Raw genomic sequence first — 23,740 nt, forward strand, 5'->3', positions numbered from 1 at the left:
CTAAAAAGCAGTGAATAAACTGCTAGAAGCAACATATGACTATTTTCTCTAATAAAACATTTTAAGTGTGTGTATCTACATATTTGTGGAAATATTATTTATGAGCCGTTGCCCATGTAAACATGTGTAATAAAGCACCTCTCTAGACCAGCTGAACCACATTCTGGAGCATCATGTCATGAGTTCTGCCGGAGGGTGTGAGCTCGCCGGCCTGCGCCAACACGATCAGGATGGTCCAACCCGTTAAAAACAGGTCATGTTGGGTTGATATTTCTACAAGTAAAGGCATAACCACAGCCCAGTGTTTTATGACATTAATCTAATGGTGTCTGTTACTGATAGGCATGGGTACAGATAGCCTGCATGAGATTACAGACAATAAAACTCATGTCAACATGCTGTTGATCGCGCCACACTGTCATACTTGTTTTGTCTATGAAATATTGTCCCTCCTTGCTGTGAGGGGTCAATCAAAGTTCACCAAAACAATATTTGTTTTGAGTTTCAATGACCCCTTTAAACCTTAGAATGCACATTTATCCTGGGTTGAGTGAAGAATCAACAAGACAAGAGAAAGCTGTTACTTAAAAAGAACAAAAAATGTATTTTTATTTAACAAAGCCCAATACAGGTTTTAAAGCAAAACTGTGGAACACTGGTAAATCAGTCTCATGGTGTCGACGACACACCCAACATGAGGCCAAGACATAAGTCAAAGTCGTACAGAACACAAAAGGGAGAAAAGAAAAATAGATCTTAAAACATAAGTGGTGCATTTTGAAGAAGCTAAGAGCAGTTCAAAGAAACCATCAATGAGATCAATGACACATTACGAATGCCAACAGCCTAGAGATCTAATAATTTTTCCCAAGACAGGAGAATTAAACAAATATGTCATACATACATTTTTTTCTTACACTAATTACGAATGTTTCAGCAATGCAATCGTAAACTCTGCCTCCAATATGTCCGAATTATGTTTTAGATTAAAGGAGATGGGTACGGGGTCATTCATTTTGTAGCAAACATTCATTGTTCCTGTGGTCATTCCTTTTCGAATAAACTCAAATCAATCATATTGACCACGTTTACTTTGACATATTGACATAAGGTGGTTTAATATCATTACACCTGAAAATATACACATAGACCATTCCCATTATTAAACAAAGAAAGTACCATCGGTTTTAGAAAAGGAAGCTGTCATCATGGGAAGGTAGCAAAACTATTTCAACTAGGTTAATGATCATGCTACTTATCAGGTTAATGTCATTTATAAACATGGGGAACATAACGTGTTTAATTGGTCAGAAAAACCGACCCAAGTACATTTTTTGTGGGGGAGTTAGGGCCATATCGAAGTCTCTTTTTAAGGCGAGTATATAATTGCAGTATTTGAAAAGAAAAATATCCAACCAAGAATGGCCAGTAATTCTAATATAGTGGTGGTCAAATTAGCGATTTTATAGTCATTCAAGAACTTGCTGTATTTCGTGACATGTGCCAATTCCAACGTTTAGGTCAACGTTGAAAGTGCCCAAGTGTCCAGTCCAATTGAGTTCAATTTGTACTTTCCATAATCTGGCCTCAAACATGGAATACACGATTTAGTACCATCTTCAAACAAAGCCCACCATCCCCACTGCCATACAATAATGCGTTATGAAAATAAAGAAATCACAGACTATTTGAAATGAGCTGATCCACCCATGTAAACACTTAATGCTTTTCTGATACAGAAAAAAATACTAAGTCGACAATGTATATAGGAAGATAGAACAACCTCCCCTGTTTATTCTTAGAATTACCATAGCCATGGTCTTTTAAAACAGTTCTGCTTTGATATCTTTTTGTGGTTTTTATAACAAAATAAATCTTTATAATTTTTTTCCGTGTTCAAGGAGATGTGGAAACAGCGCCATACGGCGCATAGTTATCGTACGACAAGTAGCTTACGATGAGTACGGTTAGCGTACGACACGTAGCTTACGATGAGTACGGTTATTGTACGACCCGTGGGGTTATCGTACGACGTGTAGCGTACGGCTAACGTTGCAGCTTTCCCCGCTGTGCACACGCTACACACGTACCCAAACTTTGACTTTTTGCGTTGTTTACGACAAAGATCGTCAAAACTTGGCCTGGCGACGTTAAGAAAGTCACTGTGAGTGAAGCAGCTCAAATACTCAACAAAAGGCTTGGCCTGAGAAGCGATCGGGTTGAAGCGACAGGGCGTGACAAAAATAATCAACCTGTCCATCTGTTAGCCAGTCAATAAAGTCATCTGCGATAAAGTATATGTTCTTTTCCTTTACAAATCAAGTTGTCCTTTTTCTCTCCATCGTGGCATTTTTGACAAAATATCCTTTTTAATTACACTGGAAAAAAAAATATTATTTCAAGCAAAAACAAGCTTATATCGTTGGTGGCAACAGAAGAAAATATACAGTTTTGAGAGGTGAGATAGAATTGCATAGCCGATCACAGCGAAACGAGAACTATTCTTTTTTTGGTATGGTACACTAGGTATTATCGCTTTGCACAAGTCCTCTATGTACATAAATTAATAGTTTCCACCTAATCTCTTCTGTTCATAGTTTCACACATTTCCAATAGGTTTTTGTTTCCACAAAGAAAAAGCAAGGGATCTTGACCGCCCAGCTCCAGGGTTGAAGTCCTTTGAGTCTTTTCAAGAAACCCAAACAAAGTGCCATTTTGCTACATTTATCAGCTGATCCATGTTCTGCTACAAAAAAAAAAAGTGAATACAAACAAACTAACGTTCACACGCCAAACATACACACACGTCGCACAGCTTCCTGATTCAAAATGTTTTGGTCACATAAACTACCTCGCACCATCACTCACACACACACACACACACACACACACACACACACACACACACACACACACACACACACACACACACACACACACACACACACAAAGACACACACACAAACATAAAATACCCCCCCAAATAAATCAAGACGGGTAAGGGGGATAATGTGCGGCCAGTCTCTGTCACCCACTGAGGGACCTCCTCTTGTGGGGGGGGGGGAGACGACATTCCAGCTGGTACAGCTTGAAAGGAGAAAGCACCGTTTGGAAAGAGAAGGCCTTCAAGTCCGTCGCCGTGGAGACCGCTCCGCGGGCTCGGCCTGATTCTGTGCTCCCGCCACAACAGCAACGACCACAAAAATAAAGAAGGGGTTGAATCTACATTCAGGCTCCTCAACGTCATCCATAGCCGGTATCAAGTCTCTGAATCACCTCATCGTCCTCCTCTTCCTCCTGGCGGGCCTCAGTCCGTCCGCCTCTTGTGTGGAGTCCACCAGTCAGAAGGAGACCAAACCAGAAGCCCCCTGGGACACGGTCAACGGTTGGGGGGGTCCTTGGGGCGCTGCGGGGGGGGCGTCTCAGCGTCTCTGCTGGGTGTAGACGGGGTAGGCCAGGGTAACGTTGAGCGAGTCGTTGTGCTGCACCAGCGAGGTGTGCTGGTAGTGGAGGACCAGCTCCTTCAGCGAGCCGTACAGGTTGTAGGGCTCGGCGAAGCCGAAGCCCGACGGCGTCTTGTTGATGACGCAGTGCTTCACCTCGCCGTCCACGCTACAGAGAGAGAGAGAGGACATTGGTTTAGAGCCCGCTGACCTCATCTACTGCAACATTCAATTCATCCACTCACTGGAGAAATGGGAATGGAGAATGTCCTAGTTTTAGCTCTGTGTCCCAAATGAGCAGATAGGGGCCGCTCGCTACTGGGAGACTGGCGAGGTGTCCCTGAGCAAGAGACCTCACCCTAACTGCTCCAGACGAGCTGGTTGTGGCCTTGCGTGGTTGACAAACCGTCGGTGTGTGAATGTGTGCATGAATATTGGAAAGCGCCTTGAGGGACCCCTGGTTAGAAAAGTGCTGTATAAATGCAGTCCATATACCCCTCAACACGTACAAGGTCCAGTAAAGTCTTGTGGACTTTAACATGACGTTAAGTTTCCAAAGAGTTGTTTCTGATAATCAACACAGGGAGGGAACGTACACAACGCTGCAGGCGTAGCAGCCGGCTTTGCTGCTGTCCCGGACCAGGAATGTTCCGTCTCTCTTGCCCCGCAGGAGGTCCTCGGCCTTCAGGCGGTTGATGTTGCCCAGCTTCCAGGAGCGTTCGTCGTGGTGGGGCAGGTCCTCGTCGTCCTCCACCATCGAGTACTGACTGCAGACGTGAGGGGAGAGCGAGAGGTCAGAGGTCAGGGTGGGTGTCGTGGGGGGGGGGGGGGGGGGGAGGGGCATGCTGAGACAGGCACATGGTTAAGGAATGAGAAAGGTGGCAAACACAACTCACTCTTCTGTGTTCTCGTTCTTGATGCCCAGCCACTCGTTGAGCTTCTTCTGCCGCACGCCCTTCTGTGTCAACCACCTAGGACAGAGGAGGAGAAGGTCAGCCCCGTCGGGACACACGGCCGACGTGGAGTCCTCACCCTCCGACGCCACACACACGTCTACGTTGTCGACCGGGCCGAGACACTCACATGAGGTACTGATCCCTGGTCTTCCTCAGCTGTATGAGGTCGGGCTTGATGCTGTTCATCCTCTTGTCGATCTCCCGGTAGTCGGCCGCCTGCTTCTTCAGGTCCTCCTCCAGCCGCCGCTTGCTGTCCACGATCTCGCTGATCCTCGACTTGAGCTTGTCGTAGTTGCCCATGATCCTGGGAGAGGCAGGCGGGGAAGAGGGAACGCTAAGCGATGCCAATGAGTTTGCCAGTCGCCATGGATGGCGAGGTAAGTGGTGATGGTGAGAGACGCTGTGCGGTCGCTTACCTTTGGATCTCCTTCTCGTTGCCCTCTCTCCGGAACTTCTCGATGTACTCTTTGCTGTAGCGCTCTTGCGTCTGACACTGCTCCTCGAATATCTTTATCGTCTCGTTGAATGCCTCGATGGCCGTCCGCTTCATTTGGATTTCCTGCAAGAGAAAAGTGAAACAACCAGGTCAGTCGATCCGGTCCGACTCGGGTGTTGAGAGCTTGTTGATGCGATGAGGAGCAGCACTTACTTGGGATGTTCGGGTGTACTCTTCATAGAGCCGGTCGTACTCCTTGTTCTTCAGCTGGTACTGCTGGTGGTACTCACACAGCTTCTTCCCCACCGCCTCGATGTTGTCCTCTTTCACCACTTGATCCTGAGGGAGGAGGGCGACCACAGTCAACAACCAGGACCGGGGAGCTGTCATATAACCCTAGCCACACATAATTTTTACACGCCCAAAGCGGGAAGCTTCATAGCGGCGTCGGCCAGAGGAGCTTACCTGCTGGTGCTTGGAGACGGGGAACAGCAGCTTGACGTCCAGCTTGGGGTTGTACTGGGCCAGCGACTCGTTGCGGTAGTGGTTGATGAGCTCCACCACCGAGCCAAAGGTCAGCGGGTCCGAGAAGCCGTACTTCCCGTCGCGGTGGAAGATCTTGATCAGCTTGTTGTTGCCGCCTTTCCTGCAGACCGGAAGGAGGGGAAAGAGAAATTAGCCGTCGCATAGCAAGCTACCTGATGCAAACCGCTTACCGACAATGGAAACACACGCATCACACACACACACACACACACACACACACGCATGACGCACGTGCGCGGTGGGCGTGGCCACGGCGAGGGGCAGAGCCTCACCTCAGGGTGAGCGTGTAGTCGCCGTGCATCTTGGTGGAGGCGTCCCGCACCAGGAAGGTGCCGTCGGCCGTGTCCCGCAGCTTCTCGTTCACCTCCTCGCGGGAGATGTCGCCCCAGTACCACTCTGCCTCGTGGAGAGCCATGCCGTTGTTGGTGATGATGCCGTTGTTAGTCGCGGGCGCAGGCTTGGTCGGCTTCGGAGGCAGTGCTGCGTTGAGGGAGACAAGGGGGGGGAGGTTTAGTGTTTCCGTTGGAACGTTTTAGCGGAAACAAACAAGGCGGAATTAGCCCGGGACCATTAGCGCTGCGAGGTATTGATCGGTCTTGAGCGGCGGGGTAATCTCGTTTGCGGGTCTGAAAATAGCCCTGCGTGACAGAGCTGGACGGGTGGTCCACGTACTGGTCGATGAGTCACTTCAGCAGAACGGAACCGCTGGCGGCCGCTAGCCTCTGGTCCCCACTTCATTACACCAGGTGCAAATCGCATCACCCCTCGACCGGCCGTAGTGGCTTGAGATGTGCTTGAGGCGCGAGTCAATGGGAAACCGCTTTTAATCAATGGAAGACGAGGCATCAATGGATATCTCAACCACCTACCCCACTCTCCTGTTTCCAAGTGTTTGTTTAATTTGCATTGCAGCTAAATTAAGTCCTGCATATTATTATTACATATTAGAAACTCAGGATCACTGGTTCAAAACTTGGTCCCTGGAGAAGTATCCACTTGAAAAACAATAAATTGCATTCTTGCTTGTACTACGTCATTCTGTCCTTGCTGGCGTCGCCGCCGGCAACGTTGTGACGGCAGAGCCAATAGGAGTCCAGCTAAAAGGGTTATTTTTACCCCACACCTCTGCACTCCCCTGGTTCCCACCTCATTAGCACCAGATCTGCTGCATCTCTGCCGGCCCTGGCAGAACTCGGCCACATGGTAACTGGGCAGAAGACCAAGTAGTGCCACAGAGCCACGCAGCGCAGCATCCCCGTCCACCAGGACCACAGCATCAACGCATTACACAGACCAAATCAATGTGGTCCGCTGCATATCCATTTACCTATGCAACATTTTGAATCCATTCACTGACCTAAGCAAGCGACTTAGAAATGTTACAACATGATAGACCGTTATAAGGATAATTAGGTTAAAACCACTGCGGTTACTGCATTTACATACAATCAGCTAGTGTCGGGTTTAAACCTCTACAGACAGCTAAACAGACGAATGTAAATGATACAGAAAAATAGGCCATTCATGGTGTCTAATTCAAACAGCCATGAGTTGCATGAATTTTCCGGTGATTCTATTGGACCACACAGCAGAGGCACGGCGTAGCCTGCTCGGTAACGTGTTACATCACTCACCGCAGCCAATCACATCGGGTGTCTGTCACCAACCACTCCTGCATCCTTTATTCCCTGACAGCAATGAGGTCATTCCCGACAGACCGCTTCCCTGTACCGCCGGTTCAAATCCTCTAGAAAGAAAGTAAAACCACGACCGCACTAGCAAAAAAACATACTTAAATCCCCTTCTCTTTCCCTCTCTCCTCTGCTGTGCGCAGCCCTCTTTATCTCACAGCGCGTCGATAAGGAAAGCACAACTGCGCATTGCCTGCGAGCGCAGCACATAACAGCAGACATGCAGCCTCTCTCGTCCTCTTCCCCTCATGCTCTCTCACTCAGTAGAGCTCTGCTGTTGGCTCCCTGGTGGCTGACTCCTCCCCCTCCCTGAGTGTGTGCGCGTGTGTGTGTGTGTGTGCGCACGCGCGCGTGCGTGTGTCTGCGCGCGCGTGCGTGTGTCTGCGCGCGCGTGCGTGTGTCTGCGTGCGCTCGCGTGTGTCTGCGTGCGCTCGCGCGTGTCTCATGCGAGGAGGAGGAGGAGGAGTGAGCCGTCCCAGCGCTGGCTCTCAGACAAGACGGGGCTGTGCTGCCGCAGCACGCAGGCTAATGCGAGCCCCGCCGAGCGCCCTGCTCCAGAGCCGCCCGGGGTCTCAGAGCTATGCCTGTAATCCTGCCGTGACACCAGGGGGGCGGGCGGGTCTGGGGAGCCGTGTCCTAGAGACTGCGGCCAGGGGGGGGTCCTCTAAATAGACCCGGGGTTCGTGGTAAAGATTAAAGATGACACCTAACTGTCAGGTCAGCCCCAGATCTGACCAGCAACCGTTACTGGCTCCGGACCAACATGAAGCCCCGCTGGGAGCGAGCCCTATCTATACATGTTTTAAATGCTATAGTATTATTAGCAATACGACTAACACTATCACACCCGAGAACCAGCTTCTCCCCCTGAACACACAATGCTGACGCAACGTCTCGTCACACTTTTCTCTCCCCAACAATAGGTGATGTATTCAACACTTTAAAGGCTGAGGGGAAGGCGCCTGATTGGCCAGGTGGGACACAGCCTCCAGCAGAGTGGACCCGTTCAGAAAGCCCCTCGTGATAGGCTCGGAGGGTGTAGCAACAACCGAGCAGCGGTAAATACCCACTCAGCGAAACCCGGCGGTTTAACCCCTCGGGTCCTCGTGTTTAATCACCACTCCGCCCTCAACCTCAATACCAAACGGGAAAAGTTCCCGTCAATGAAGAAAGACAAAGGCCATTAAACTCACGTTGCAAGTTGTGCATTCTTCTTCTTACGATAACCAGCGACTCCTTTTAATGATCCTTTCTCATCCCAAGCCCATAAAACAAATCATATAAATCCACAGGTTGTCTTCAGGTCCATGTGTGTGAGCCCAAAGGTGTATTTAAAGCGCGTTGTGGTGTCCTCAGTGATCAGCCAGCCGCAGGTATAATCCCTTCGTTCAGAGTCAGGTGCAACACGTTGCTGCTGCGCGGGCAGAACCTCGTCGGTTAATGATCTGCCGAGAGGCGCGTGTCGACCAGAGGGACTGGGACCGCCTCCTCCCCACTCCTCCCCCTCTCTCACTTCCTGTTGGGGCTGTGCTCAAGTGAGGCAGATCTCTTCAGGCTAACTCTTCCCCCAGTGTCAGAGCTGCCTTCTGAAATACCCCTGTGTGTCTCTGTGTGTGTGTGAGTGTGAGTGTGTGTGTGTGTCAGAAGAGCGGTAGGAGGTGAGGGAGGGAGTGGACTCTTTCTTATGATTAACATGGAAAACTTCAAATATCTGCTGAGCCGAATGCTTTTAGGCAGGCGGGACATGTGTAGGCCCAGCAGGGCGGCGGTTTGGGTGGGGGATGTAGGTGAGAGGGGGGAGGAACCCAGAACACGAACGCGGCCCCCTGTTAACAAGGCCTGCTCTGTGGAGCGCGTCCAGCGACCCAGCTCACCAAGTCTAAGTGGGCCTTTTGTCATGGACTTTAAATAGCCCCCAGTCACTGTGGGGCGCACACAGACACACACACTCACACACACACACACGTACGTCATGCATGCACACACACAAAGACACACACACATACACACATCTGCATGCACACACACAGACATATGGCCCAAACTAGAATGAAGGGGGAGTTTTATAGACGTCGGACGTATAATTTGCACTTCCAAAAATACGTCCGACCTATATTTTCGACATAGGCACAGTGCGACTGCCTTCCACTTCACATTTTTCTGTGTCTGAGGGACTGTGCGTGACCCTGTGCGTCTGCGGCTCTATTTGCGTCCGGCTCCGTGTGCGTTTGAGGGATTTCTTTCATTTTAAATCGTTTGTTGCTGCTGCTGCTGCTGCTGCTGCTGCTGCTCCCCCCCGGGCCGCCGATCAATACGTCTGCCTGCGGTCAGGATCGTAGGCACCGCAGGTCCGCCCGGCTCTGTGTCGGGGGGGCCCTCCGGTCGAGGCCCCTGACAGCCCAGAGCGGGCCTGCAGAGCGGCCCATTATATATACCCACCCCCCTCGCTCCCCGGCAGGTAATAAAAAGTTTCACCGGCCACAGTCAGATGTGGGCGTCTGGGGCCGGGGCCGCTGCAGCTGCTTTTAACTAGCCTTATGAAAACACTGCAGCGTCAGGCCACGCTGCGCCCGTACACACAACCCCAGAGGAGGAGGGGGGCTCGGGGGAGAAACAGCCACAGCCACGCCGTTTTGCAGTTTTTTTTTTTTTTTTGCTGCTCTGCATGCGTTTACGAGTCAACAAAGCTCGCCATACTATAAGGAAACATCTAGCGAAATAAAATGGGGCAAACTGTTTGTTTTGTCCTTTAAAATAAACAATACCAATCTCAAAAATATATCGATATCGACTCTGGCTGTTGACATCCGTTATTATTACACACATGATTAGTGGTAAATAAGGCAGCGATTCTTCGAAACGGCAAAATACACACACACTTTGTCCAGGGTTCATTGAGCATGCACCCAGACCAGATATAGCCCTGTGATGCGCTGTTTGCATCCTTTAACTTCCTATGCCGTCTATATTTTGTGAAGCGGTTAAAAAGTGGTTATACACTAATTCCATTCCCTTTCAAATCCTCTTTCTACCAAAAGTTACGCACGCAACAGCTCATCTATGTTGTACATTTACATTGCTCATAGATTTGGAATGTGTGAATAAAACGTGTAAAAAAGAAAGCACTATGAAACATTTCTCTTTTGTCTCTCCACAGAAACAATCTGGTGGACCCCGAGAAAACACAGAAGACTGCCAAGTAACCCATCGAGTGAAGAACAGCGTTTACCTGGAGCTGCCTGGGTCTCATTGACCTCGCTGGTCACCAGAGCCTCCAGGATCTTCACGTGGACCTCCGGGTTTGGCTCACAACTGCATTCCCGGGGGAAAAAAAAGAAAAGAACAAGACAATAATCACCGGGTGGCCTTTCTCTTTTTATTGTTGTACGCACTGTTATTGTTTTATGCAGCGTCTCTGCCTAAAAGAGCCCAGATGATCCGCCTGGGTGCTTTAATTATACTGTAGAGGTCCCCACCGCCCCCGCCTTCTCCACTTCAATTCCTTGCATGCCTCACATACGTGTGCCTGGGCGGCTCGGGCAGGAGGCCCTGCACACGTGTCAGTGCTTGTACCCGGCTGGGTTTCTGTGTGTTCCAGACACCATGTGTCTTGGTTTGTCTGTGATGGAACAAAACTCCTCGAGTGCGATATCGTCTTGAGGTAGGGGTTGTTAGTTTCACTCTCTTCCCCTCCCTCCCCCACCCTCCCTCTCCATCGGCCTCTTTCTCCCTCAACCCCTCTCTCTCCCTCCCCCCCTCTCTGTCTCCCTCCCTCCACCCGTCTCTCTCTCCCTCCCTCCCTCCCTCCCCTCCCCAGCCTCTCTCCCCTTCCCTTCCTCCCCCAACCCCTCTCTCCCCCTCCGTCTCTCTCTCTCTCTCTCTCACTCTCCACCCACCTGGCGGGCTCCTGTCTGAAGAGCACCCCGCTGAAGATCTCGCCCAGGGCGCGGGCGGAGAGCAGGTTCTTGGGGCCGTGGTGGCAGACGCGGGAGAAGTGGCGCAGCAGGTGGTGCAGCGTGAGCCAGTACTGGGCGGGCAGGTTGGGGGAGCTGGGGATGGAGCGCAGCAGCTGAGCGCACTCCTCAGGGTTCGTCACTTCTGCAGAGGGAGGAAGAGGAGCGTTCGTCAGCGCTAGGACCCGAGGCTACGGCCGTGAGCCGTTGGTTACCACGAGTCAACGCAGTGATACGCATCCACACGCGGTTAATTGGCACGGCACTAATGAGGCTGGTGATCATTTGCTAACGGGATTCATGTTAACTGAGGCCATGATGTTCATGTTAACCAAGGCATTCATTTATACTTATTTAAAATAGTAATGGCTAACCCTAAGCCTAACCTATGCTGATGCTATATAATAATGCTTATTACTGCATTTATTAATGTGAATTGTTTGTTCTACTGAACGTTTAAAAAGAAGGAAAGCCCCTCAATAATCACATTTCCCAGAATAGGTGCTAAAGCCTACGTGAAATGTTCACTGCACGTGTCTCTCTCTCTCGGATTGGGTCACAGTTTTAAGGCACATTACTTCAAATAATGAGATGAGAAACACTGCAGGAGAACAACCACAGCGTGTCTTGTGGTGGAAAATAAGTGTTTCCATTGGCTGGCAGAGAGGTGCCACAAGAGAACGAGGAAGGCGATGTTCAGTTGACATTAACCGCACCATGCATCCTGTTTCTGAAACCCTGTGAGAGTCAGAGAACACATCCTTGCAGAAAACCACCAGAATGAAGAAGAAGGACTGAGAGAAGTTAGAAAAGAAAAGAAATAAAAAGGACAAACTGTAGAAACCGAGGAGAAGGGTAGACGTTGAATCAAGGCAGCGATTCGTTTCACTTGTGAGCTGACAAGAGGCAAATATTGACTCTAGTGGAGTCATGTGTTCAAAGGTACTTGGTGTTCGATAGCAGTCCATAGGTGGGGTGGGGGGGCTTGGTTATGCGAGCTCTTCCAAATGAAAGCCAATGATTAACTGGAAAAATTGTATGTCGGGGTTAAGGTACAGCCAAGTGACAACACTCATAAAGCCTTTCTCTGGAGACACCCCTACGAGACGCTAACAAGATAGTGTTCTGAAAGTAAATTTGAACACCATTAAAAAATTAAATAATGAAGTGACTCATTTTATAGGACATTGCATGACACGCTAATTACGACCTGCAAACAAAAAGGTATAATTATGCAACACTGTTGGGAAAGACGACTAGGGAAAGACTTGGGAGCTCGTGACTTATTGACGGCGTAATTTGGACTCTTAAGTGCTCCATTCCCCTCCCTCACCTTGGGCGGTCTGCACCATCTGAGCGTACACGGCGGGGGGGATGACCGCCGTGGGCAGGTCCTGCAAGTAGCGGAGCACACCGTCACAGAGCCCGGCCAGGTCCAGCTGGTCCAGCTCCTCTGCGGGCTGATCTGTTCAAACACACACATTGATTTGGTTCAGAGGCCGGTGATGGTCGGTGCTTCCCCGGAGCAACGATGACACAGGGCCGTTGAGTTCGGAACGGTCCGGGCGGAACTGGACTCCGGCCTCAAACAGGCCACCCTGTGCAATGTGTGCCACATGGCGCTGGGCCGAGACTGCGTGGTGGAGGTGAACGGCACGTGTGGGTTTAAAGTCATTCTTCCGTTTTGTCATGTATATTTGACCACTTGCTACGCTCTAGGCTGCACGAACTACGACAATTTACATTAAGGCATTGAGGATTTTTCAAGAGAGTTAAATCACAATCACTACCGTCCGTTCAAATATGCTCATACCATTTTTAAAACAAAACCATGTCCCTCTGTACATGCATGCACATCCTAACAGACACAACTGCAACATTTATACCAGAGTTAATATGGGACACATGCGGGGTCGACGGGGCCCTAGTTGATAGAATGGCCGCTTACCGGATTCAAAGCACTGTCTGACTTCCAGGCCAGCCCCGGCAGCAAATGTCCGATACAACGTTGGATTATCCAGACCTGAAAATGACCAAGATACAAGAAAACGTCGCCTGTCAGAGTCAATGGCAAAATAATCAATACGCTTGATCAGATTTGGTAGGGTAGAGGGGGTGACTCACCCTTTCTTTCAATGGCCTCCAGCAGGGAAGCCAGCATGGGTGGTGCCGTCTCCGGGGGGGCAAACTGCTCCGTCAGGTCCGTCAGAGCGAACCCTGATGGGGGGGGGGGGGGGGGGGGGGGGAACAAACAGAGGCGAGGTTAAGCGAAAGATTCGTCCTAAAGCCGCCGCACGTGGAGCTTAAAGCATTCCTCAATGAGGTCGAAGCTTTATCCATACAGCCGCGTATAAACACAACTACTGCACAAGAGGCAGGGATGTAGAGATAATCCTAGAAAACATGAGACAAAGCAGCAAAGCCTATTGAAGGTATGGAAAAGACTTTTGATTGGGGAATTGATGAAATGCACAGTGGGAACACAAGTACTTAAGCCAGACATGTTCAATCCAACATTAACCAATTGCCTAGCCAGCTGTGGGTGGTGGGAGATGGGTTAACATTACTGCTCCTGTATGGGCACACAAAGGCATGCACACCAAAGCTGTGTTTGGGTATGGAAGTCTTCCTTTTCCGCCACCAACCACTGCAAAAACTCCAATCTACGCTAGATTCCATACATAAGGCACTGAACATAATGATAATGTTTGTCATGTAAAATGGTATGTTAGATGCTCAACTGATTTCCATGTAAAAAAGACTATTGTATCCGCAGTCTGATTTTGTGGCAACCTGACCATTCGTCAGAGCTTCTAAGGAGCAGAAGGCGCAGCAGGACCAAAGGAGCACTAGAATCACCATAAGGGGCCCACAACCTGAAGAAAAAACAAACCGAAGGATTCAGAAAGCTGGGGCTTCTGGAGCTTCTGGGGCAGCAGAATACATTATGTTAGCATATGGTGGGCCAACCGAGTAAAGCAAACACCCTGTGAAATGAGGTGAGCCAGGTCTTGGTTTTCTTTCCTCCCTCCTCTACTTTATGCCTTAGATCTCAGCACCCAGGTGCAGACATGAAAGGAAGAAGGCACTGGCACGGATTTTATTTGAACTTGAAAAAAAAAAAAAGTATGTTTGAAAAAAAAAAAGAAAGGTTTTTCTAAAAGACCTTGCTGTTTGAGGGCAGAGAGTCTGCAGTTTCAAAATGCTGAGGTTTTACGAATGAAGGGCCCTTCTGTGTGCAATAGTTTCTCTTTGAGGAAGGCCGAAAGGTAATGCATTCGAGGAGGTACATTAAACAGGTCTTCTGAAAAACACATCAACACAAACACTAGTCGGTGCTAATGTGGAAATACACGCCGATGCCAGCAGATCATTCACTTCTCCGTTGAATTCTCCACTGAACCCTCACACCACTCCTTAATATAGCGCATGTAGGCCGATACAAAGTCTTCGAAAGAAAAAAGAAAAACACACAGCCAATATTTCAAAGTTAATGTAGGACAACTGGCCATCTGGGAGACGTTATTGGAAGCGGAGAGAGGGGGCTTTCTGAGAAGCCGTGAAACTTTGAGATGGAACACGAACATCGCCTGCCCCAAATATAGCTCTAGACAGGGGCCTCCCACTGCACACCTTGAGACCTTTCTCCCAGACAGACACCCAACACATATGACCCCCTCACCCAGCCCACTTCTCAGAACCCTTATTCAGAAGCTGTAGATTTTATGTACCCCACCATGATCATTTTTCGTGTACTAAAAACATTCACCTCGTCGATGCAACAATTAATCAGGAATTACTGTGACTTGCGAGATATAAGCAGCAATAGACGCAAAACCAGTGCTTATACTGCAAGCTACGCTTCTTAATTTGTGCTGTCTACTTTAAGGCTGCCAGCAATGTTCCCTCAAACGGCTCAGGGCCTGTGTAGCAGCCCTATGTGAGAAGCACACATCTCTTCTGCAAACGCACCAGCTAGAATCAGAGTGGTCGGGCATGTCAAACGAACGACCAGGCAGCCCATTACGATCGGTCCACCAGAATCCTCTCTCCTTAACTTAAATCGTAGTCACTTGCAAACTAATATTCTCTTGGAGTTGCATGGAACATAAAAAGCCATTTAATGACGGGGGTTTTCAAGGAGTGCATGAATGTGATGAATGAAACCCTATTGAAGGCAAACAAAAACACGAGGTATGTGAATAAAAAAAGAAATCAGCTTCAACAGCCATAAAAACACTGCAATACTGATGTTCTTGCATAGCTGGATGCAGTGTTTTCAGAGTGCACTAGGACTTAGTCGTTGAATCTACAGATGATTAAGACAATGGTCATCTTTTGGTGAATGCTAGAAGCTTCCACAAAGAAGAAAATTGTATGGGAGGCCCTGTTAAATGTATCCCTTCTTAAGAAACCAGAGGAGAGTGGTATAGCATGCCCTAAAGGAGATGTTTATAAGGTGAGGGATGGTTCTGAAGTGATGTCCACAACAGATGGGGTCCCCGGCCTCAATGCAGCACAGCTTTCTCTCATTTTACAAGACAAGAAGAAGATGGATTTTGATGGCTATACTCAGGCTTTTATACTTTTAAGAGAAGGTTGCTAGTTCAAGTCTGCTGGAAATCCTTGCAGGTCTTTTAACATGCCTTGGGTCACCCACAAATTTATCACAGTTAAAGAGTTTGAGCGCAGAGAGATTTTTATTCACTCAGTCATGAAATAATGTGAGGGAACATCGATATGCAGTAACAAATAAAGAGTCAACATGCACACATGTTTCACTTGGATTCCCTGTCTTGTGGTGGCTGCGTGCTTCTTGTCTCCATGACTAGTGTCCAAGTATGTGTTTATTTACCCTAGCGCCCCTGTGAGGGGCTAGGGATGGGCCGGGATGAGTGGGTCCGGTTACTTCTGGGTACTGCGGAACGACCTGCTCGTTTCAGCACCCATGGAAACGGGTCGGGTAACCCACGAAATATGCCAGACATTTTTTGAGACACGGGCGGTGATTTCCAGGAGAGTTGGCGTGGGACTAATCAGAAAGTGCCGTCGTACTTCTACCCCAGGGAGACCACAATATATCACCAGTGAGGAAATAAAAACATTATTTTGGTAAGCCGAATCAGTGAGCAAATAATCAAAAAGAGATGATTTGCCCTTTAGAGCCCAAATAGTCTGCCCTTCCATAACAATCACTAGTCAGGGCGTCCAAATAACCAAACAAAAGCTGCACGCACACCAGAGTAGTGACAGCTGCGGTCGAAACCTCCAGGATTCTGATCTATATTTATACCGCTGCTGACAGCTAGATGGGCTTAAATGTGCAAGTAATTATTAAAAGCACATGTTGCCTCATTGGAGGTTGTGCGGGGGGCTACAGACTGGACCTTTTTGTCCAGACTGGAAATCATTGGCATGAATTTGAATTGGTTTAAAAAAGATTTCTTCAATGTTGACTCCAAAGTCCAAGTGCATTGGACCATGCATGCATGCATGCATGGACCCCACTTCCTATTAGGGTTTCTGTTTAACTTTCTTTAGCGTCAAATGCAAAGCAGGCTTGATAGGTAAAACCACAATTATTCCAAAATTTTTTGACTTCCTCTTTTTCAAACTGCCATTTATTTCAGTACATATCATTTGATTTATTTGATAATGTTATAAAACACATACATTATGTGTCACCTAATCGAGATGTAAAAGTTAAATGATCTCTCCTAAAGCAACTAATGAAACCCTAAGCTCACAAAACTGGACGCTGGAATTGTTCAGTATTGTTGCATGAAGATGCGTGATATTATCTACGTTTGTCACTAAATGTCTTTGTCATTAAATACACCTCGCTTTTAACCAAATATTTTTGCATTAGCGAGAGGCAGGCGTGGCCAATGGATCGTTGGAGTTTATACATTTCACTATTAACGGAGAGTACTTGAATGGCTTGCATGACACTGGAATGACAATGTTGCCCCCTAAAGGAGAGAACATGCACTGCAACAGCTCAGGGCTAACCAATGAGAAGCCTGTTGCTACAGCTTGTTGATTAACCCTGTGCTGACCAGAATAGAAGAACGTTCTTTACACATTAGCTTGTCAAAGGAGTTTGGATTTAACAAAAATAAATCCAATAAAAAAAAGAACGCTCAGTTTGCTAACAGCTTCCAAAAACAGCAAGAGCAAACGTATCAAATCAGCCTAAAGTAAAAAAAAAAAAAAAAAATAGATTATCTACATTCATCTGTAATTCACCAATAGTGTCTTGAGGTCTGCAACTAATCCAAATAATATGACAGACTGTAGCTAATGCCTACCTCCTTTGATCCATAAGTATGGGTTTAGCATTAGGCAACACGTCATGTAGTGTCCATACAACATAAGCCAAGGAGCCAACAGGATCCCAGGATCTGTCTGGAATGGATACTGCATTACATAAGGCCACACCTCCAGGGCACATGGGCCTCACAGCAACTAGCTGTGCTAGCTATCTTGAGCCCTCCTTCTCTCCAACTCTTTCTAACAATCACATACTTCAGATGCCTTTTTTTAATGCAACTCCTCAGATTTTCCTCTCTCTACCCTCTCTATATCCCCCCCTCCCTCTCTCCCCCTTTCTCTACATGTTTTCTAAAGAAGATTTGCCAATTCAGACTCCAGTCCCTAGAGGTGATCAAGTAATGAAACACATGTGCATGCTCTCACGCACCCAGGCCCATAAAGCACTGTGTTTCTGGAGCGGTGAAGGCCCAAGCGCCGCTTGCTGGGTGCTGAGAAGAAAAAAAGATCCTAATTACAATGTGGGTGGATTTTACTGTTACCAAACACCAGGGTTGCATTCATTTTACTTTTTTGGGCCATTTTAGCAGACGAAGTTTTGTGAGATTGTAAAGTTGCTGTTTATATACGTGTTGACTAGAGACAACTTGAGTATATACTTTTGAATAAGACCGAAACATTTGCCCTAGGATTTATTACTATTTGTACCAAAATATTTTGAGGAAAGCAAAAACATATTTTAGTCTACACAATACGATACCCTTCACAAATGACAACTATCTAGTTAAAAATATTAAAAGAGTTGAGCAGAAGCCATTCAGATAACTTTGCCCACGCTAAAAAAGTAGTGCCTACGTCCCTTTCACCACATCCACCGAGCGCATTGTGCACCAAGCTACTGCAATCAGCATTTAGTACAATACTGATTCATCACAATGCAACAAATTGGTCTAGCATGCAGTCTGCGTCCCACCAAGAGTTCCATTACATTCCCTCCTCCAGCTGCTTTAGGGCTTTATCAAAACACGACATACACTTAACTACTGCGTTATTAAACTCCATTGCACATTAACAACATTCCCAGTAACTTGCCCATGGGTCCACCTCAGATGTGTGGCCTACAAACCACACAATAGTTACATTTTAAAACATGACCTCAGACATGAGAAGGAAGGTTCAGCAGGTTGGAACATCGCAGAACATGGATGGTGTCATGCTGAGCTAGGACCTTTAGAACCGGTATGGCTGGAATGCAGCCATTTGCCTTCACCGTTTGCTCAAAAATGTCACCACACATTCAAGTGCTATTGTGGCAGAACTTATTCCTCGCTTGTTTGTAAAAAATTCCCCTTTGTACAAATGGCTGCAGCTAAACCATCAGATGCATGAGACAATGTTTCATGTTTGTTAACTATGCTAAGCTATGCCAAGAATACCTAACTTCATGCCACTTCTTGAGACCTTTGGACCTCTTGAGATGTGAGAGGCCCAGGTTTTATACAATAACAGAAGCCCCCACATTGCCACATCTCCAATATCTGAAAACAGGATATAGGTCTGCAGAAAAGCAAACAGAAATAGAATTTGAAAAAAAAACCTGTCTCAACGGAACAGATGTGTGCAGAAGAAGAGGCCCTAGAAAAGGAACAGAGCGTTATCTTAATGGCAGAGTGCTCACACACACACACACACACACACACACACACACACACACACACACACACACACACATCCTGCCTCAGGCCTTAAACCACAACATGATTGGGTTTGGGCTTTCAGAAAAAGCCCCTTCACTTTTATAAACTAGAGAAGAAAACACAAATGTCTAATTACCATTTGCAACCAAAAGCAGAAATGACAAAATCGCACATAAAATAATAACTCAAATGTTTCAATTGGCAGTGATTCCGTGCCTAACTGAAAATGAAAACACGGCAATAAGCATTCAAACATTTCCTTGCACAAAGCTGAGCTTCTCTGCATGGCTCAACATGCAGAGTAACAAGAGAATATGCAGAGCAGCTCTCCACTGTTTTGAATGGTGTGCATGGCCAAACTTCCAAGTGTCACATTATATAGCCAAATGTGTTCAAAAGACCAGACTCAAACCCAGTAGACGGAGGAAGCGAGGGGAAACAATAGTCTACTTCCATTCAAACATTTTAACGGTCAACTTTTTCTGGGTTTAGAGCCGCTGGTTGTTTTTCTTTGTCCGTGTTAATCGGTCTACAAAACAAGGTTTGGCGTCATTCTTCCATTATGACTGCCAGAAATGGAATAGAACAGAACACTTAAGGCCATGGACGATGGCTCGGCTAGCCCTGACCAGAAAAAATGTCAAATTACCCCCCTCTAGCCGAGCACGCTAGGTGGTAACTAGTACCAGGCAGCGAGGAAATAAAGCAATGGCACGCCAACCAGGATAGGAAATCACTTTTGAATCACTTCTTTTCTCCAGCGCTTTCTCTACTTCATAATTAACGTAAAACTTGAATTCATAATTGAACGCATCATCTATATGCATCCGTGTCTCGACGAAACAACTCCGACCTCGCCCGACCGCACATCTCGTCGCTAAGGACCCAGCCCCTGCACAACGTCATAACCGCGGCCCTCCTTTCAGCGTGGCGGGCCCCAACACACACATACTGTGTGGAGTGAGGGGCCCGGCCAAGGAGCGACTCCTCGCTAGGGCTTCAGAAATGGGGGCCAAGCGCTGGAATGGAGGGGCTAAATAGTTTCCCAGCACTCCCTTGTTCTCTTTCTTCTCCACATCTGCTGCTCTGATGTAAACGCCCGTGGCTCGCGGGGACCGGCGGCCCGGGCCCCAGCGCTTGCACTTTCCACCTCTCTCGCAGCGGCAGAGGGGCCTCCTCCAGGAGCACTATCAAAACAACCCGGACAAAGAAGGCCAAGCAAGAGGGAAGGAAAATGAAAGATGCGGGAGAAGAGAGCGAGGGTGGTGGTGGATGTGTGGGGAGGGGAGGCTCATTGGCAGTTAACGATAAATCACAAAATGTTGTGTAGCCGCAGATCCAACTCCCGCCATAGTGCCTGGCCCTCTTATGAGCTACCCCCCACTCCCGCCTGCGACACACACACACACACACACACACACACACACACACACACACACACACACACACACACAACACACACACCACACACACACACACACACACACACACACACGCTGCAGCAGCTCCAGCTCCCCACCCTTCATATTGCCCTCCCCTCAGCATGCAAAGCCGTGCAAAGAATTTCACATCCACACCGCACGACGGACAGAAAGTTTTAAACAATGGCCGTCGACTGCAAAAAAAAACGAGGGAGAGAAGACTTGGGTGACGTTTACTATGTCCTATGTTTGCTACAAGACTGGCTGAGGGTTAAATGCGGATTACACTGGGGAGGTATTTAAATCTTAATACACTGGCCTTTTGCACCCCTTAGGGATGGAAATAACTCCCATCGTCCCAGAATATTGCAGCTGGATAAGAGGGTCACGCTACATTAGGACCGTTCCCGACTAAAATAAGGAATAAATAAGAAGATATCGGCCCTTAACATTTTCTTCGGTCAGAATTGTATGTTTATTTACATACAGACACATCCTGTTTACTGTTTCTCAATAACATCAACACGGAGAGCACAGGGCCCCATCTGAAATAGGGACAAAAGTAAGGGGTCCGTAAATAGCCATCATTCAGAAGAGCCATTCTGTGCTCTCCCTCCCAACGCTGGAGTTCAGATGCTGCCAACCACACAGCTCGCGATTCATGAGGGCCAAGGCCTGCAACCTAACATCTCTTCACTTTGATCTTAGGATAGAAGCTCTTGATGTGCACAATGTGATGGTAAAAGTATACAAGTTCAAATGTTAGCGTTTAAGATTCTGCTAACTGAAAATAACTATCGGACTTATAGTGACTTCCCCTAATCCTAGATCTCTAGCAAATGAGCATTCGAACAAAAAAACATGTGAAAACATGAATAGAGTCTGGGTTGAAAAACTGCCAGCCCATCCAAAATTCCAGTTCAGACGAAACACGAAGACACGTAGAAGTTCAAAAGATAACTTATAAGGAAGGAAGTCTTTCAAGGGAAATGTGGGCACTAAACAATTTCGGAAAAAATTGCCTACGAGAACACTTTGAATGCTGCCCAGACGCAGATGCGACATGACAGTTTGTCTGCAATTCACACTTTGGATTGAAACATCGGGGTACAACTCACCTTGCTCCGAATCGGAGTCCGCCCCCGTTCTGGAGGTGGCAGGGGCCAGGGGCAGGGGCCGGAGGGGTCTCTGCTTCGGGGTCGGAGGGGAGAGCCATTTCTTCCCGATGTACTCCACGTAGGTGCCCGGGAAGTCCCCCTTCACCTGGGTGGTTTCGTTGAACCCCGGCAGCCAGCCGATATCGTCCGGCCTCTGCTCCAGGCCCTCTACGTAATCCAGAGCGAGGAGGGCCCCCTTGCTGACTGTCAGTATGTCCCCGACGTGCAGGTCAATGTCCTCCTCCCGCTCCTTCTTGTAGTCGTAGAGCGCTCGGTACTGGTATCCTTCAGCGCTCATGCTGATGGGAACGTCAGAGCTTACTTAAAAAAAAAGGTATTGTCTTATAACTCCAAGCTACTTCTTTGAGGCCAGTTCCAACAGAAAACTGCTTGGTGTCTTTACAACCTACAATATCCCGGCATAAACAACCAGAAAATGATAATGTTTGTAAATCAGAATAAACTGAGTTCCGAATTATTATTATTTCTTTGACAATGTTTTAAGTGTCCTTTTGCATACGATTCAGGTAAGGAACCAAGTGCATGTCTGTTGTCCGCAATGCTCCGGGCCCATCAGTGGAGCTGCAGCGGCTCCTCCAGAATGCAACAGAGACCTGTAATATGAGAGGGGAGCCATTTTCACAACGTTGCATAAGAATTTATTCAATCGCGTATAATGTCAGTGTTGTTAACATTATTGACCAATTTGTCACAAAGATATTATTTCTCTTTTTTTTTTATAAAAAAAAATATATATAAGGAGATCTTTTCAACTGAATTACTGGGGAATGGTGTATAAAGACTAAGGCAATAAATTACTTAAAAATAATAATAATACAGGTCATTCAACTTTGCTTTTTATCACATGTAATATATTGTTAACTTCTAAAACGAATTGTTCCAAAAGCTACAAACGCCGTACACGCATTCAATAACAATCAACGCTTCTGGTAGTAGTTAGAGACTGTGCATTGTCACTTACAGTACACATGTTACAACATGCAACTTTCGTTGAGGCTTTGACATTCTCAATATTATTGCACCAGACACATTAATTTGCAATGCATCACATTCACATCAACTTTTCATAACCTCAGCGATGCAACGTCCAAAACCTCTTAACACAAAAGTTTATACAACCCGAAAGCAATCAGCGTGACTCCGTCTCAACGCCACCTACACGAGAACCGCATCACCCCGTACTAATCTATTGTCATAAATGAATAAGACACACTGATGAGAAAAACCACGGTTTGTTCTGTCCGCATTAATACAACCTCACGGATGCTAACAGTAGCCGCCACCGCTGCAAGAGCCAACACGACAGCACTGTTCGTGTTTTACACCTCATTCCGTCTCATTTCTAACAGTTGTTTGTAATAATACAATGATGCAAAGATGTTACATGCTGGAGATGATCCGTCATACTCCCTCATACGCTGATCGCGACATCTCCTGAAGCTTTCCTTTAAGTTATTGATAACTTGTAGCAGTCAGCGAACCACGAAGCTAAGTTAGCAGGTTAGCTCGCGCGGCTACACGGACCCATTCGAGCGACGGGCTCGTTCGGGTAAATCCCAGAATTATCCAGTTTAAACACAAACCCAAGTTAGACCATATTAAAAACAAACCTCAATGCAATCTTCGGTACTTCCGCATATTCAGTGGATTGAAGACAAAGCATTCACAAAAGTTTTAAGTCATGGTTTACAGAGCTGTAACACTGCTGGTCGACTTTAACCTGGTTTTCTCCGTACAAGCGCGAGGCGTTACAGCCAACAGGACAGGCTCGAGCTCGGTGGGTGTCAATCACGCAACGTCACAGCCTCCCGGGTAATGTAAACCCAGCGCCATTGGCTCAGTGTAACCCATCCCCAAACCGTTGTTGCAGGCTGCACATCCGATTACATAACTGGAATAGGCAAACATATAGGGTACAGCAGCAGGTTTGTTCAGCTTATTGCCATGATATTTAAGTTTTACATCAGGACAATTAGGACCGAATAGATAATATATTTTGGTAGGTCGTTCTAATTTTATCTGACACCTAGCCATGTTGAAATTATATCATGCTGATTTGAGAATTTAAAAGGATGGCACACCCTTCTACGTATTTATATTGTGTTGTAATTATTTTATTTATAACAAAGCCTGGGAAAGTAAATCA

At 47.3% G+C, this 23,740-nt stretch overlaps 1 protein-coding gene across 4 annotated transcripts; it reads right to left on the bottom strand.

Moving 5' to 3' along the window:
• Positions 1–580: 580 nt before the first annotated feature.
• On the bottom strand, positions 581–23,458 carry pik3r1 (phosphoinositide-3-kinase, regulatory subunit 1 (alpha)). 4 transcript variants are annotated; one of them, XM_030353382.1, is made up of 15 exons: positions 23,205–23,458; positions 21,535–22,187; positions 13,150–13,242; positions 12,974–13,048; positions 12,359–12,490; positions 10,969–11,170; positions 10,302–10,384; positions 5,654–5,861; positions 5,301–5,481; positions 5,049–5,174; positions 4,816–4,958; positions 4,527–4,703; positions 4,340–4,414; positions 4,040–4,210; positions 581–3,612 (listed from the first exon to the last, which is right to left on the bottom strand). In XM_030353382.1, exons 2-15 carry the CDS (start codon positions 21,869–21,871, stop codon positions 3,423–3,425), a joined length of 2,193 nt encoding a protein of 730 aa, XP_030209242.1. In that variant the 5' UTR covers positions 21,872–22,187; positions 23,205–23,458; the 3' UTR covers positions 581–3,422. The 4 variants fall into 4 exon arrangements, with proteins under 4 accessions (XP_030209242.1, XP_030209241.1, XP_030209244.1 ...); XM_030353381.1 differs by having other exon boundaries at positions 4,527–4,733; XM_030353384.1 differs by lacking the exons at positions 10,302–10,384; positions 10,969–11,170; positions 12,359–12,490; ... (2 more) ...; positions 21,535–22,187; positions 23,205–23,458 and adding an exon at positions 8,266–8,558.
• Positions 23,459–23,740: the final 282 nt, after the last annotated feature.

This window comes from Gadus morhua, chromosome 4, assembly GCF_902167405.1.
Source record: "Gadus morhua chromosome 4, gadMor3.0, whole genome shotgun sequence".
Classification (NCBI taxonomy): Eukaryota; Metazoa; Chordata; class Actinopteri; order Gadiformes; family Gadidae; genus Gadus; species Gadus morhua.